The sequence below is a fragment of the Marmota monax genome, unplaced genomic scaffold (assembly GCF_021218885.2).
Source record: "Marmota monax isolate L192 unplaced genomic scaffold, Marmota_monax_Labrador192_F-V1.1 WCK01_AAM20220418_F8-fsc00076, whole genome shotgun sequence".
Lineage (NCBI taxonomy): Eukaryota > Metazoa > Chordata > Mammalia > Rodentia > Sciuridae > Marmota > Marmota monax.
The window spans coordinates 7,372,290-7,388,264 of NW_026692843.1; the positions used below are offsets into that span (position 1 = coordinate 7,372,290).

At 54.3% G+C, this 15,975-nt stretch overlaps 1 protein-coding gene across 1 annotated transcript in view; it reads right to left on the reverse strand.

The window, feature by feature from the left end:
* The window catches only part of Tcerg1l (transcription elongation regulator 1 like), a 168,489-nt gene that overhangs the window by 42,674 nt on the left and 109,840 nt on the right, over positions 1-15,975 (reverse strand). Inside the window, exons 5-7 of the mRNA XM_046448690.2 lie at positions 15,795-15,889; positions 12,710-12,798; positions 33-187 (exon numbers count right to left, since the gene is read on the reverse strand). Of these exons, the coding sequence (XP_046304646.1) occupies positions 33-187; positions 12,710-12,798; positions 15,795-15,889 (339 nt within the window). The remainder of the gene's footprint in view (positions 1-32; positions 188-12,709; positions 12,799-15,794; positions 15,890-15,975) is intronic.

A 15,975-nucleotide genomic window follows, 5' to 3' on the forward strand; every position in this document is an offset into this window, starting at 1 on the left:
CAGCACGCGGAGACGCAGCACCGCTTAGTTACTTGCTGAGGCCTCCAGCTTGCGCTTGTGGGGTGGGTCCTCGATGATCCTCTTGAGGTCCCCACGGTTCTTCAGGTCCACAGGCTTCTCCCAGACGGACAGCTGCATCGTCGGGTTGAAGAAGAAGACCCGGTCATCGCCCGTCCAGACCACGCACCTGTTGAGCCGAAACTCACCTCAGTCACTCTCAAAGACACTAAGACCAAAGCCACTAGTGTGTGCCCTGACTCCAAGTGCCCTTCATGACTGGAAGCCACAGGTTGGTGAGGTCATTCATGTGAAGCATGAACATGTCTCATTAGCAGGTGAATGTCCCCAGGCCTGTTCTCCTCCCAGCCAGGGACCCCAAAGCTCAGGGCAGGCAAGCAGCTCCCAAGGCCACCCCAGGTGGGGCTCTGTTTAACGTCATTCCCGTTCAGACCTGGGTGCTCTGGGGCACCTCTCGCGGGGAGGGAGTAACTTGGAGATGGTTTCCCTAAACCTCCCTAGTTTGGCACCTCAGGGCGATGGAGGAGCCCCCAAGTCACAGCTCATTCTCCCTCAAGGGCCACTCCACCAGTGTCTGAGCCCTGCTCCTGCTCACCTTCAGAAGAACAAAGAATCCCATGAAATGGGATTTTCGGGTATGGGAATCTAAATAATCCGAAAGGCATCATCTGCAATCATCAAACCCCTCACTCGTGGAGAGATATCAGAAAAGATTAAGAATTTAAAAAGAGAAGAGAGAGAAAAGTCCCTTCCTAAAGATCACGGCACCACCAGGTAATGCACAGGGGAGTCTGGGTTCCGACCTCTATAAACCCTGCAAATCAGCCAGTTGAGGCCAGCTAGGGTGGCCCTGGCCATGAGCTGCCCCAACTGCTCTAGGGGTGCTGCAGAGTGAGCTCCTTACTGGCCCAATCCTGTTTCTTGTCTGGGCCTCTGTGAGGTTCTCTTGGACCAGGTGTCCCTGGGCCTCAGCCTCCTTAGCCTCTGAGCGGCCTGGTGCTGTGATTTTCTGTCGACCTCTCAGCTGCTGGGGCGATGGGCAGGGGTCAGCCACATGTGCCACCATCAGGCTAAAGTTCCCTCAAGAAAGGACCCCTGACCAAAGGGGAGCACTGTCAGACACTGCCCAGGCCCCCAGGCCCCAGCATCTCGCTCACACCTCACCCTGCAGACTCACACAATGTCTGCAGTCAGCCTGGGTCAGTGCCGGCATTGGTCTCTCTGTCCTGCACTGAGAAAATCTCCCATGCTCACCCTTTTGAGGCTAGCCATGCTCGTGGGCTGCACAGAGGGCTCAGGGACCCAGCCCACATGTGATGACCTCTGGGCAGATCAGGGCCCTCCAAGAAATAACCCTGAGAAAATCTACTGGACTCCTATCCTGACCAAGCAGGGTTCAAGGGTGTGGTAGACAGAACAATGGTCCCAAAGATGTCCACATCTCCTTCCTTGTTGGTCCAGGTGTGCAGACCAACAAGTAAGGAGCTCACTGTGCAGCACCCCTAGAGCAGTTGGGGCAGCTCATGGCCAGGGCCACCCTAGCTGGCCTCAACTGGCTGATTTGCAGGGTTCATAGAGGTCGGAACCCAGACTCCCCTGTGCATTATCTGATGGTGCCGTGATCTTAGGAAGGGACTTTCCCCAGAACCCAAGCATGAATCACTGACTCAGCAAAGGGACTCTGCAGATGTGGTGAGATCTTGAGTGGGAAGAGTTCTGGATGAAGGTGGGCCTAAATGTAATCACAGCTGTCCTTGCAAGAGTGACACAGGAGGGGAGGCTTGAGGGCAGAAGCAGAGGTGGCACCTACCACACACAGAGGCAGAGAGAGACAGGAAGAAGCCAGCGACCCGCCTTGAAGGTGGAGTAAGAGGCCAGGAGCCCAGGAACCCAGATGCCCACTGGAAGCTGGAAAGGCAGCTGGAGGAGCCAGCCCTGGGCAGCCGGGCACCGTCTTCCAGGCACTCCCTTCCCTGTCCTAACAAGGACCCTCCAGTGCAGGCCCTGGGTGCTCTGGGCACCTCTGGCCTGAGCCAGGGATGGATTGGTCTGGAGTGGGCTTCCCTAGCCCTCCCAGCTAAGCACTGCCTGGCCATGGAGACAGGCCCAAGGCCACACCCACCACCCAGCAGCAGAAACTAAGCACACACTCTCATCAGCCAATGCTAGTGGCTTCTGGCCTCCAGAACTGGAGGAGCCCAGGCGCGCAGACCAACATGTGGCTCTGTCCCCAGAGGCTCAGACGGAACATGCAGCACCCAGGCCCTGATCAGTGCACCCAGAAACACTGGCCACGGCAGGCCAGCTCATGATACCCAAAGAAGACTGCAGCTCCCCTTCCTGGCCAGTGTGCCCTCGACCTCCTGGGGACCCTGAGAGGACCTCACTTCATCTTCCCTGTAGGTGAGGGGGATGTCCACCTCATTAGGGGAGATGGAACTAGGGCAGAAGAGCATGATGCTCCAGGCCAGGACCCACCTCCCTCTGACCAGTCCTGTGCTGGGGGCTAGAAGATGAAGACAAGATCCATGAACTGAACCAGGACCCCTACCCAAGTGGTCAGGTCCCTTTCCTGTTCGCAGGCCAGGCAGGCCTCTGCCCTGGGAGACGGTCAGGAGAAGTGGAGCCCCGTGGGGCCTGGAGGGAGGCTGCAGGCCTCCACAGGGAGACCAGCTGGCACTGAGGGCTTTGCTGAGTGCAGAGCCGGAGGTGGTTACGCAGAGCCGAACGTCGTGCGGGATTCATCTGCTGCATGGACTCCCTAGACCGCCTGGCCAGCAGGGAGCACAAACCCCTCACGGGAGCCAGGCTCCTTCCCCTGGACGCAGGGCTGGGGGAGGGCTGGCCATGTGCATAGCTTGCCAGGACCCCACTAGACCCCCCCCCCACTGGGCTGCACCCTTGGGGACTATTGTGCCGGGGAGGGGGCCTGCTGAGAGTCAGGCCAGCTCCAGTCCCCCACACGGGCTTCAGACGCCCTCCCATTTGGGCTGTGATGGAAAACAGCGCTGAGAGGAAGCCCCGGGAGCTGACAGTCCATTTGCAACAGTGTTGCTCGAGTTCTCTCTCCTTCAGGACCTTTGACTGACTTGGCTTGGGTAGGAAATTCTAGAAGTATCCCTTGTTCTCTATATCTATCTGTCCACTCATAAGGTCTCCCTAGAACAAGGACTGCTTCCTGTGGTCTAGCCACAGCAGACAGACCGACTGGCATGGTCATCATGTCAGAAGGTCATCCTGCCCTGTGGTCCCACAAGCACCTGTGACCTGGGCACCACACCCCAAGGTAAGGCCCCATGGCCTTAACAAGGAGATACAGACCTGTCCCCTCTTCTAGAGGCCCTGGGCTGGGAGTCCAGGGTGGGCTTTGCTTCTCTGTCTGAACACCTTAGAGCACAGGTCCATGTCTGCAGGCCTCCAAGTCCTCATTCCCAGAAGAAGGCTGCTTCCTTCCACCCTCAGTCTCCAACCTCAGTCCTAACTTCTGGACTCCTTTCCTCTTAATCTTCCAACTTGGAACCAGGACCCTGGTCACAGCCATTGTTGGGGCCCCTCCCTGCCAATCCACCTCACTGGCAGGATGCCCACTCTGATCACCATGAGCATTGGCTGTGCCCTTGGGAAGCCTGCAGGCCCTGACTGTCTGGGTGGAGGTAAAAGTGTGGCCAAGTCTCTCTGGTGCAAGTCACAGTCTGAAGCATGGCTGGGCTCTGACCAAGACCCCCTGTCCTCAGAGCTCCTGCCCGGCCTCCTTTCCTCCTCTCTGGCTGACGTCCCCCTATAACTTTCAGGCGCTGCATCCAGGAAGCCCTGCTCAGGACCAGCCCCACAGGTAGGGAAGAACTGGGTGTTCTCGGGAAGCTTCCCAGCAGACTAGTTGGGAGGAACTCACAAACCTCACCTTCCTAAAACACCTGCACTTCAGGTTTTCGGAGAGAAACCCGAGACCTCCCAGCATGGCACAGCCTTTGCCGGACCCAGGAGGTAATGAGAAATGCTCACTGAGGCGCACCGGTTAATTAAGATCTGGTGCTTGGAGAATGCATCGGCTCATTTGATCAATGCCACCGTGGACAGGGCATTTCTGTCCCAACTACTAAGAAGTTGGAGGCTTTGGAGAGTCAGCCTCAAGGCGGAGGGCAAGGTGGGCGCCAGCTACCCCAGCCTCCAAGGGCTCCGCAGGCTTTCCCAGTGTGGGGCAGATGGGCTCCCCAGGTGCTCTGTAGTACCTGCTGGCTCTCCTGAATGCGAGGGCCTCCTGGGTTCTGAGCAGGCCCTGGTTAGAGGAGACGATGAGGACAAGGGACTAGGGGCTGAGAAACAGGTAAGTGAAGACCATCCATGAGCAGGCCAGGAATGCACAGGACCCTGTGGTGGATGCTAACCATGGGGGGTTTCAACTGGGGGCCCCAAGAGCCACTCACAGATGTCCTGCCACCTGGACCCCAGGCTGTGGTCAAGGCAGAGGATCTGGGCAGGTGGACTCGTGGTTTGGGGAGCCACAGTGGAAGGTTAGCCACATGGAAGCTTCCCAAGGGTAAGGCTGCATGGGAAGGTGCTGGGCACCTGGCCTCCTCTAGAGGAGGGAGGGAAGGGCAGGGCTGCCCAGATCAGGCTGAGCCCTGGGGGAGGCACCTGGGATCCTCCCATTTCCACTGGAAACCAAACATTCACCAGACCAGAGCAACCCAAGGGAGCCAGGCCCTTGGGCTCCCTGCTGGGGCTGCTGGCCTCCACCTGGCATGCCTCTCTCCCAAGGGTCAGAGGTGTGGGGTCCCTGAGAACGTGAATCCCCAGGCCCTTCTGATGGGCTCCATTCATTTCCTCATCAAGTCCTGAGGTATTTTGCCTTCTCACAGCTAACTCAGACAGGGGCTTCACATTCAGGGATTCATATTTATTTGTCCAAATTCTCCCCGATTCCATATCAGTCTTGGTTTTAAATTTGGTGCTTCAGTGGATGCACTGGTGCTGGCTCCTGGTGTCCGGAGCAGAGATGCCCATGGACCATCTAAGGCCCTGGAATCCTGGAACACCACCGGTGCAGGAGGCATCACCAACACCCCAACTTGCACCAGCGAACTTGAGCTTCTAATACCAGAAGGAGAGAAGCTAAGTAGGGACTAATGGGGGAGTGTGGTCCAGGAGGGGGAAATGGCAGCAATTAACACCGTGCACATTAATATCCAGATACAAGGGCTGGATTTGTGGCGCAGCGGTAGAGCACTCGCCTGGCATGTGTGAGGCCCTGGGTTCGATCCTCAGCGCCACATAAAGATAAATAAAAAAGGTATTGTGTCCATGTACAATTAAAAAGTATTTTAAAAAATATTCAGCTACAAGAACCAGCTCCTGTGCTGGGGAAAGTGTGTGGAATTGAACCACAGAGCTGGCGGCAGGTAAATAAATGTGGTTCCCGAGAGAAATCTGCCCTTCCACTTGTTACGGTTGGTTTCAACTAGACGGAGCCAGCTGTAACATGCAAAATTAATTTTATGTATCATTTTATGCCCATTTTAAGTAACATGGAGAGCTCCCCTTCTTTAATCATGCTGCATAACTCCTGGCTGGCCGCCACATCCCTCTTCTCTTTAACTGTCCCCATATCCCGGAGGATGTAATTAGTGCGTCAGTTATTTAAGTCTGGTACAAGATACCCACACTGAGCCGCTGGATATAAGAGGATCTGAATTGTATCAAATGAAATTGGAGACGTTTCTTTGTTGCAGAGAAGACTTACCAGGATCACCCTTCAACAGCAAACTCCAGCGTCTATAAGTTCTATGGGTGGACATCCATCTCTGTTTCTCTCCCAAACCTCATCTCAGCCCACTGGGGAACTGGTGCCTGGCCTCAGGGATTCATATTTATTTGTCCAAATTCTCCCCAATCCCAGATCAGTCTTGGTTTTAAATTTGATGCTTCAGCGGAGGCCTCTGGCCTCTGGCCTCCACGCCTCCCACATGAAAGCCCGCAGGCCCTTGCCATGGATTGTACCACTGTGTGCCCTGTCCCAGGAGCATTCTGTATACTGGACAGAGCCTGGTGCACACTGGGTCTCATCTCTGGCCGGGGCTGACCTGGGCAGGGATGAGGGTTCCCCCTGCCCCCGCACCCACTTCCCAGGCCAAGAGAGAGCAAGGGCATTAAGATTCAAGAAGGACAGAGTCAGTGTGTTCTCTGGCCATGGCTTCCATCACCACGATTCAGGAAGAGTGCACAAGTGACTGTCCGGGTCTGACACTGGACAAGGATAAAGACCAGCATGGGAATGGGCTGTCCCCTGATTGACAGCAACTCTGTGCGCAAGACCTGCTGTGTGTGTGTGTGTGTGTGACGTGAAGGTTGTCAGGTGAAAGACACCACAGAGTGAAGGTGCTCCAGTTGATGGCAGAGGCTTGGGATGCGCAGGGCCCTGAGGCTGAAGTCCAGGAGGTCCAGGACCTCAACTCCCAAAAGCAATGGCTTGGCCCCTTTCCTGTTGCCCTCTTTCCTCTGCTTCTTCCTTCTGAGGCTAAGCACATGCATCAAGTTTTCCATGCAGATGTGGGAGGAAAGAAGCCTGGGGGAGAGTTGGAGTGCATCCTGCCCCTGCTCAGACGCACTTGCTGTGGCTTCCGGGGAGGAGCCGGGCTCACAGGCCCTGCTCCTGGGGTCTTCCTGTTCAGCTTCTCTGCAGAAGTCTTGGCAGATCGTATTATCCATCCTTTGCCATTTTCTTTTTCAAGTCTAGAGCAGTAAAGACTACAGGTCTGCGCTCAGCAGATGCTGTGGAGCCCTGGCCAACTGTCCACCTAGTCCTGCAGAGAGTGGACACAGAACCCTCTGGAGCCTGTCCTCAAGGTCTGCAGGGAACCAAAGCCTTCAGGGAGTCAGTTTTGGTCCAGGTGAAGGGTTTCTGCACATTTCTGCCTCCGTCTGCTGTAACTGAGCACTTTGACATTTAATTCAGCAGTAGACTCCCCTCCCCAGCAAATAACACCTCAGCTGTCCCTTCCTGACATAATGAAAGACTCAATTATGCAAAGGGGACAAAGTGACATTTGGTTTTCCTTCAGTGGTATGTACTCAGAACAGAGTGCGTTGTTGCCAAGCTTTGTGAGCCTGGTGGCACATCAAGTAACTGCATGTGAGAATGACGTGCTTAGTGGCAGCCAGGCCACCACCTCTCTTACTGACAATGACTCCTAAGGACCTTGCTTTGTCAGACGCCATCCTCCAACTGCACCCAAGCACAGGCTTTCGTGCCAGCTCTTTTCAAGTGAAATGATTCAATGCTTGTATTTTTTTAAATGCAGAGAACCATTTTTAACATCTCATACCCATTAAATTAGTAGTTATAAATTATTTGAAAGATATCAATAACAGGTGTTGAAATATCAAGTCTTGGAAGGTCAGAATTAAAGCCCTGCTATTCACATAGCAAGGATGTGCCTGGGATTTCAACATGGCTCAGCTGTCAGAGGATTGTCACCAGCCTGATGTCTGCAGTGATCCTACCAAAGCTGGCCTCTCACATCATCAGTGTCTGTGACCTGCTTACTTCTCCCTGGCAGAAGTGTGAATCAGCCAGAGGCCTCTGGGCTGTGACACCTGGGAACGCACCTGTTGGCTTTGATACCAGCCTCGAACAGTCCAGCTGCCTGGGCTTCTTAGGCCAGAAACCTGAATCGGCTCTGCCAGGAGAGGCAGCTTCTCAGACACCACCTTCCCCACGGCCACGGGGGGGGGGGGGGCTGCTGGTCCTGGGAGCGTACTGGCTCTCTCCACTTTAAAAAATACTCTATGCTGTGCTATTAATAGATCAGACTAACTGAGCACTACAATTCGAATTTTTCAGAAAAGGCTATGATGCTAAAACCAAAGCTCAATATATATTTTCAGTTTCATGAGACCAGCTAATTATTTGTACATCCATAATTTTTAAGATAATTTTTAAGGTGCTATTTAATCATCCTTGCTGACATTTATTGTCATTTAAGCCCAAAGCTCATGGATTTTACACTTGTTTAACAATTACCTCTGCAACCTCCCTGTGACATCAACACCACCAAGAAAAACATTTTAATTACCTCCAATGAAAGAGTGGTTTAATTCCTCCAAAATTACCATTGGGAGCAAATTCCAAATTATAAAGAGGAGGAGGAGGAGGAGCAGGAGGAGAGAAATAGAAATCTCCTAAGAGATTGAAACAGTGCTATTCTGCTATGGACATACCTAAAGACAGAGCAGATCTGAAAAAGTCATTCAAATTCCACTCCAGAATCTCAGCCTTCTCCTTAGGGTCTCTTGGCCACTCTGCACAGAAAGTGGGGGGGGGGGCCACCCTGCACTTCCTGCCTCTCCCTGGGAACCATCCAACAGTGTTAGGCTAAATGCCTTTCTGAATTGCGGAGCTGGCTGAGGAAGTTATTCTGGACCCTGAAACCATTTCTAATGGTTAACTGGCACAGGCGGCAAGGGGAGAGTGAGTAGACGGCTCTCGCTCCATCGTGATTCACCGACAGGCACTGATGTGCTTTTCTCCAGGGCTCAGCATTACATAATATGTGCAGGGAGCCTGTGCATCTGGCCAGCTCTCCTGCAGCTGGGATGTCAGGGGGAGTCCCACACAGGAGGAAAGACTAAGGCGCAGACCACTTGCTGTGGCCCTCCATGGGTGGCTCTCCATAGCCTCCTCAGGTGGCTCTCTGGCACAGACAGAGCCACCATGGGAGAAGGAGGACAAATGCCCCTTCTCCTCTCACCACTTGTCACCAAGTTTTACCACCTCATCACCTTCTAGGGTGTTTTCCACACAGAAAAGGCACTGGGTGGCATTCCCTCAAAAGTGCTTTCCTTCCCCGCAAACACGCCTGAGGCTTAGCGCCCGGCTGACCTGCTGTCCTCTGAAGCATTCCGTTTCTCAGCCACCGTGATGTCAGCCCAGAATGAGAACCACTGCGTGTTCTCTGTCATGGGTTCCAAGTCTTCTTAGCTCCTGTGACTGCAATGGTGTCTGGACAGCTCTGAGCTGAGGACGGTCCTCTCTGAGCCACACCAGCCCTGCTCACGTGGAACTTCAGGGGCCAAGGCCTCCTCAGGAGCGTTTGGTGGGAGATTGAATGGGAAGCTCTGCTGCCAGTCTCCTCCTGGGATCTGACCTGAGGGGGCTGCCTGGACCCTCCCCCTGGCCTGCTGAGCCAGCTGGCACTTGACTGGCATGGAGAGCCTTCGAGAGGGCATCCCCCACCATGGACGAACCCAAGCAAGATCCCCCTGAGATGCAAGAGGCTAGTCAGAGCTCCTGCCAGCCCGTCCTGCTACCTGCCACCGGACAGTACTCCAGGGACTCCCTGGTGTCCTGGAGCTCCACTTCCAGAGACCTGTCCCTCCCCCTATCCTTCTGCCCACTCACATGGGGCGCCTCACCCTGATCCTCAGGTATGAGACATTTTCCTGCCCACCAGCAGCCACAGTGACCGTCTGAGGGCAGCTCTGGGTGGACAGGCAGACTGCAGCCTGCTGACAGCCAGGCCAGACCTTTGGAGCCACACAGGTCAGATTCTTGGCCTGAGCTTCCGTCCAAGATGAAGACCAAGAGCTCTCAGTTGGGCAGTGACGGGCAGCTGTGTCTGGCTGGAGCTGTCGATGGGGGCCCTGCTCCTTCCCAATGCCTCCCCAGTTCTGGTGGGCTATCAGCCACCCTACTGGGACCTCCTGTGCTCTTACTTGTCGAAGGGCCACCTGGGAGCCTGCTCATCAGGACAAGGGCAGCCTTCTGCAGCCAGGGCTCTTCCAGATGGGCAGCAGGAAAGAAGGCCAGTGATGGAGTCACACCTGCCTGTCCCCCTGTGCCTCAGAGGCCCCACCCAGCACCTGGCTGGGTCAAGCCTCACATCAGCAAAGCCCAGGAGAGACTCACAGCGGAGAGTTTGAGTGACAATATAGAGTGACAAAACAGCATCAGCCCTGGTGGCAGGAGCTCTGCTCCTGGTGGCAGATTGCGGCGTGGGGAAGAGGCATCGTACGCCATGCCAACACAAATGGGGCTATCATTTCCACACACCTGTGCCACAGCAGGAGAACCGGGCTCTGGCTGCCCCTCACCTCACATATCAAGGCCCCTGCACTTTGCAGGGGAAGTGCATCTGGCCCCAGGAAGGTGGGCTCTTCCTTTAGCTGAAGGCCTGCTCAGCAAAGCCAGAGGCTCGGGTTCAGGCTTCCTGAGATAGAGGGAACAAGCAAAGGGCCCTGGAGAAGCATTGGCAGCTTGACGGTCACCTCTGTGACACTGCCCAGGCCCCAGCAAGTGGCCTGGTCCTGATTCACACAGTGCACTCACGGACTGAAGCTCCTCCTGCCACGTGTGGGTGTCTAGCTCTTCTCCCGGAGCAGGAGGACACGTCCACTGCCCGGCTGGGCTCTGTTGGAGAGTCCCTTTCTCCATCAGGACCGCCGGTCAGAGAGAACACATCACCGGTGAGAAGACCAGCAGTCTGCAGGTCTGGCCTCCTCTTTCCTCCAGGGCACCCCAGGCACATGGCCCTGTCCCAGCCCCTCTGCTAACCTGGGAGTTCTCAGTACCAGCACCAAGTGCTTGTTCACTCCACCACTGGAGGTACTTGTGCTTGGTTGCTCCCGTCTCAGCAGTCTTTCCCAGGGTCAGGGTCTTCCCTCCCAGTGTGTCCAGCCCCCACTCTACTCCTGACCCCAAACAGCTGCTGACACAGAACTGGGCGCCTTCCTGTCATGATCCTGGGACACTCGAGGTAACCCCCACCCAAGGCAAGAAGGCTCACACAGGGATCTACGATTCACAGACTGAGGGCCCCAGGAGGGGGCTGGGCCAGAACAGGGGCCCTGCTGACTTCCGGGGTCCTGCTTAGCATCCTACAGTGTAGCACCACACCATAGATGAGGTAAAACTGCAGCTTTCACTGTTGGAATGTCCCAGAGTGCAAGGTCACTCCTGTAGTTACCATCCCCCAGGGGAGCTCCTCCAGAACTGTGACAGGTCCAGAGGGGGTCAGTAAGCTGTCCCCCCCAGTGTGATGGGCTGCAGTGCACCTGCCCCTGAGGCTCACATTGGCAGAGCTTGGTATCCAAGATCCCACACAGCATGTGTGTCGTGTGTGATGGGATACACTCGGTCCATGTGCACCGTCCTTCCCCCAGGCCCCTGGCACAAAGCTCCTACGACTGCCGGGCTTGTTGAGGGAGAGGAGGGTCCTTCACAGCTCCCCACAGGCCCCCCCTGACCACACCTGAGTTTTGCTAACTTGAAGGCCTGGAGAGTACAGGTTGGGGGCTGGTGTCCAGAGATCAGCCCTGGGATCAAGCCCCTCCCCAGTCTCCCAGGGGAGTCAGAGGGGCTGAGGCTGAGTGGCCACTTGGTTAGTGACTTTTCAAATCATGCCTATTAAGGACACTCCACCCATTTGGGGATCTGGGGGTCCTCCTGGGCTGTGCACATGTTGAGGTGCCTGTGCGTAGGGCGGCGACACAAGCTTTAGGTCCCTGTCTGTGCATCTCTTCCACCTGGCTGCCCATGTCCCCTGTGGTTAGCCGTGATTGTAACCATGTCACTCTCCTGAGATCTACAAGTCACTCTAGAGAATCTTCATCAAAGCTGAGGGTTGTGGGGGGAGCCCTTGAATCTGTGGTTAGCTGAATGGAAGTGTAGGTGGCCTGCCGGGGCCACTTGTAGCCAGCATCTGCTGTGAGTGGCTGTGAGACAGAGCCCTGAGCCGTGGGTCTGCGGCCACCTCCACACTCCTTGTGGTACACTCAGATTGAACTGCAGACACCAGGGCACTGAGGACCCGGGTCTTGGGAAGCTGCTCCCCAGGGTGCTCCTGGCACAGGGCAGTTTCTGCTGAGGGCAGAGAGTCAAGGCCACCGTGCTGCAGACCTGACCACGGCCACCAGCAAGGAGGGGGTGTGGACTCTCCAGGCAGGCGGGGTCTGCATCATCAACGGGTGACCTTGGCACAGCCACGGGCAGAGAGGCTGGTCACAGGGGCACTCCCACCCAGTGTGCGGAGTTGGGGAGTCCCGCGGGTGGCCAGCAGGTCTCTTCTCTGAGCCTGGATGGCATGGTAAACTGACACAGGCTGGGGCCATATCTGGTCTCTCCCTGATCTGTTCCTCTCAGCTGTGCGCTACGCTCTAATCTTCAGGTTTTAAAACTTGATTTTTTCTATAATAACCTTTTTATCCTGGTTCCAAATCACTCCATTACAAAAGGGCACTTTTAAAAACCAAAGACTGTGGCTCCCTGGTGGAGGGCATTTTTGAGTATAGCACACTCAAAGATCAGGAACCCTCACAGGCCATGGAGGGAGCCTGGTGCATCTTTAATTAACAGCGGCTCGTGTTCCTTTTCTTGGAGGCGAGGGGAGAAGACCCTCTGCAGCTTCAGCAAGCTGCACCCACGTCAGGCTGCTGTCTCCCCCTGATCTATATGCAGCAGCATTACTGTTTTATACACATTCACAAACACATCAGAGCAGGAGAACTTATCACTTAAGTGCCGTTTTTCTTTCTGCAGGATGTGACAATGGCGTAGATTATACCTGCCATGAGTTGCAGATTCATATATTAAAACACAATATACCTGGGAGGCTCTTTTTTCTCTTTGGCTGCACCAACCAAAGCCAGGGCGACAGGATAGTATTTCTCATTGCTCTGGGGTTTTGGGGCATCTTACCAGGGGGATCCAGGCACCGGGGTGGAGGCCACAGGTCTGTTGCCTTTTGGGGTGCTGTCCTCCCCACTCTCCAGCATGGATGGAGGCTCCTTCAACAGAAAGAGAAGGAGAGAGCACTGTCTGTAATTGTAAACACTCACCCTCAGGTTCAGCATCCAAGTGAAGAACTACAACACCTCCTGCAGAGAGTCTGCCCTCAGTAGCCACTGGATAATGACCTTCTCAGTGCAGCTAGAGCAGAAAATCAGGGCTGGGCAGTGGCACCAAGGACAGAATTAAGAACACAGTTGACCATAAACAATAACTCAGCACAGGTGCCCCTAACTATCCTGAGATGCCGTTCCAGAATCAGAGACCTGCAGAGAGGACCGAGGAGGCTTCCAATCCCCAACGTCTGTGGCACAGAAATCCCAAAGGATTCATCTCTGGGAATGAGACTGTGCCAGTGTCTGGAGTCACCATGTCACCAAAAGCCTTACAAGGTGGCAGTACCTCTAGCTACTAGGACCCTAGACACAATGGACCTGGCAGTTCAGGTCTGCTATGGCAGGAAGAGTAACAAGCCCCCATTCTCAAATGACAGCTGGGCCCTTGCAGCATTGGGTGGCTCCTGGGCAACACCCGCCCCTGGGGTGTGTGCTGAGGCGGGACCCCAGGGGTCCTGATGGCCCACCAGGTGTGAAAAGCCTCAATCTCTCTCGACCCCACTTGGAAAGCGAGGAACGTTTGAACATTACACCACCTGGAAGACAAAGAAAATTTACTTCCTAAAATTAAAAAAGAAAAATACAACTATGATTGGGAAAATCTGGAGAGGAAAACGGTTGTTTGAAATAAGGAAATGTGACAGTCCTAACTGCAACAGGAATGTAGTGCCAAGGCACAGACGCTGTGCCTCTCTGTGTGGGAGCTCCAGACGTGAGTTCTCTGTTCAGACAGCTACTGCACCGTCTCCCACTGGAGCTGAGAAGCACAAGGAGGAAGTAAGGAAAAAGAAGCCCCCTGCAGCTTCAGATTGACTAACAAACCAACCACAGAGTCAAGTCCATTCTAGGGGTGAGGAACTTTTGGCCTCCCCAGAGATTTGCATAGCTTTGACCTCTGATCTAGACCTACTGTGACCCGGGTGGTGTCCTCTCTGTAGGCTTAACAGGTAGCTTGCTTGCATCACCCAAGCGACACTTCAGTTCTGAGCTGAGTTTTAACAAACTGGTTACCATCTTCACATTTGGAAGCCATGTTTCTGACAGCAGTGACATGGCTACTTGGGAGAGAGTGCAGATGAGACGGCCGACCACCTGGCCAACAAAACCAGATGGACTCCGTGCTCATGCTGCTAGGAAAGAAGATCTAAACTACAGAAGCACCAAAGTATTACATTTCAACAACAAGTAAAAGATCCCCAAAGAGTCGGGAGAGCCAACAGCAAAACATGCCCACAGAGGTAAACCTGTTGCTGACCACACGTTAGCAAGAACAGCCGTCCAGGAGACCCACCACGGGGGCAGGACAAGAAGGGCCGAGGCGGATGCACAGCCACAGGACCTCTGCCAGGCTCTGGGGGGTCTGGGAACCCAGAGGAGCCTCACTCAGGCCCACTCCTCCCGGTGTCCCTCTGCGCTCGGCTTCATCGTAATTATAAGTGCACTGGACAAATGGTTTGTAACTTAGGCAACCGTCCTTAAGATCATTGTGGTTTTTTTTTTTTTCCCTCAGAACTTTGTGGTAGTAGAAAATATCTTTTTTTCCTATGAGAAAATAAGGTCAGGATAAATAATTAGCTTAACAAGGAGTATTCAGAAACACTTGTCTCCAAAAAAATATATATGAAGACCAGAGTTTATATTACTAATCCAATTAGGAAAAGTGGAGAGGATTTTCATTATGAAGTTAATTGAACAGTAGAACTCAACGAGGAGTCTCTGAGTACTAGATCACCTCCACTAATTACTCAAGTAAATATGGAAGGATGTAATTTGTGTTGGAGATGAACACTTAAATTGGGCGATGCTGGGATTCTCTTCACTAATTACCAAGGTCTTCTCCACGAGGCGCACGCTGGTTATGATTTCCTGTTGGTGATAAAAATGGCTAATCATGGCATAAAACTCCTGTTCCGCACTGAAGTAATGAAAGTGAGTCAGACTCGAGGAACTGGAGACAGAGCGGGTATTCATGGGCGGCTCCAGCAAGGCCATCTTTGTAACTAATATGGAATTCTCGTTCCAATGCTCGTCCCTTCTAGAAGAGCCACGGGTTGGGGGCAAACACGTAACTCACGCTCACATCTGTGGTGAATGTTCCCCCCTTAACCACACTGACGACGGTGAGCAGGGGTGGGCACAGGTTGATTACGTCCCCAGCTGGGGCCAACAGGGAGCTGGCAAAGAGACCTGGAGGAAGGAAAGCTCCCAGGGAGCTGTGAGGCAGAAGACTGACAAACAAAGCAAGAGAGAAGGTGAACGAGATACTAAGTTGGACTGGAGGCTCCAGGACGTCCGACAGAGGAGGGAAGACAAAGTGCCATTTGGTATTTTCAAATGCAGGGACAAAAGTGAGTCCCTTAGGTCATCCAGAGGAAAGGCCATGTGACTGTGAGCCCTAAACACACCAAAGGCACCATCCTGGTGAGTCGTTAAAGGGCCACTTGGCAAGCAGGAAAGGAGAAAGACCTACAATCAGAATGATCTCACAACAGTCCATGTGCCTCGGGCTCTCTTTTTTCTCTGATGGTAAAATCTCACTCTGACCAGCACCCGGGCTGCAGCAGCCCGCCTTGACACAACCGGACCACCTCGCGCATCCCCCCTTCATTCCGGAAATGGACAGGGTGAGAGCAGGAAGCGAGTCCCTCCCAGCAGGGTGCTGCCAGGAGCCCGGAGCCCGGCAGGAGAGACAGAGGCCCCTCCCAGACGCTCCCCTTGAACTGCTGGGCTGCATCAGCTGCTGCTCACAGAACCAGTCCATAAGTGCCTCCTGGGAAACAGGTGGGTGGGAGGGCACCCTGGGCCTGACCTCTGACCCTGGGCTTGGTGCCTCTGACACACACACACACACACACACACACACACACAGCCCGACCCACCTTGTCCTCCTCGACTCCGGCCGGGCTCTTGCTCTCTGTGCTGTGCAGCATCAGGGCTGGGGGACAGGGCGCTCGGCTGAGCTCTTTGCTTCTATCTGTGGGACCAAAGCAACCGTCATCAACATTCCAACTGCCACTGTGGTTCTGAAACTCAAGCCACCAAAGATAAAAGGTGCCCTTG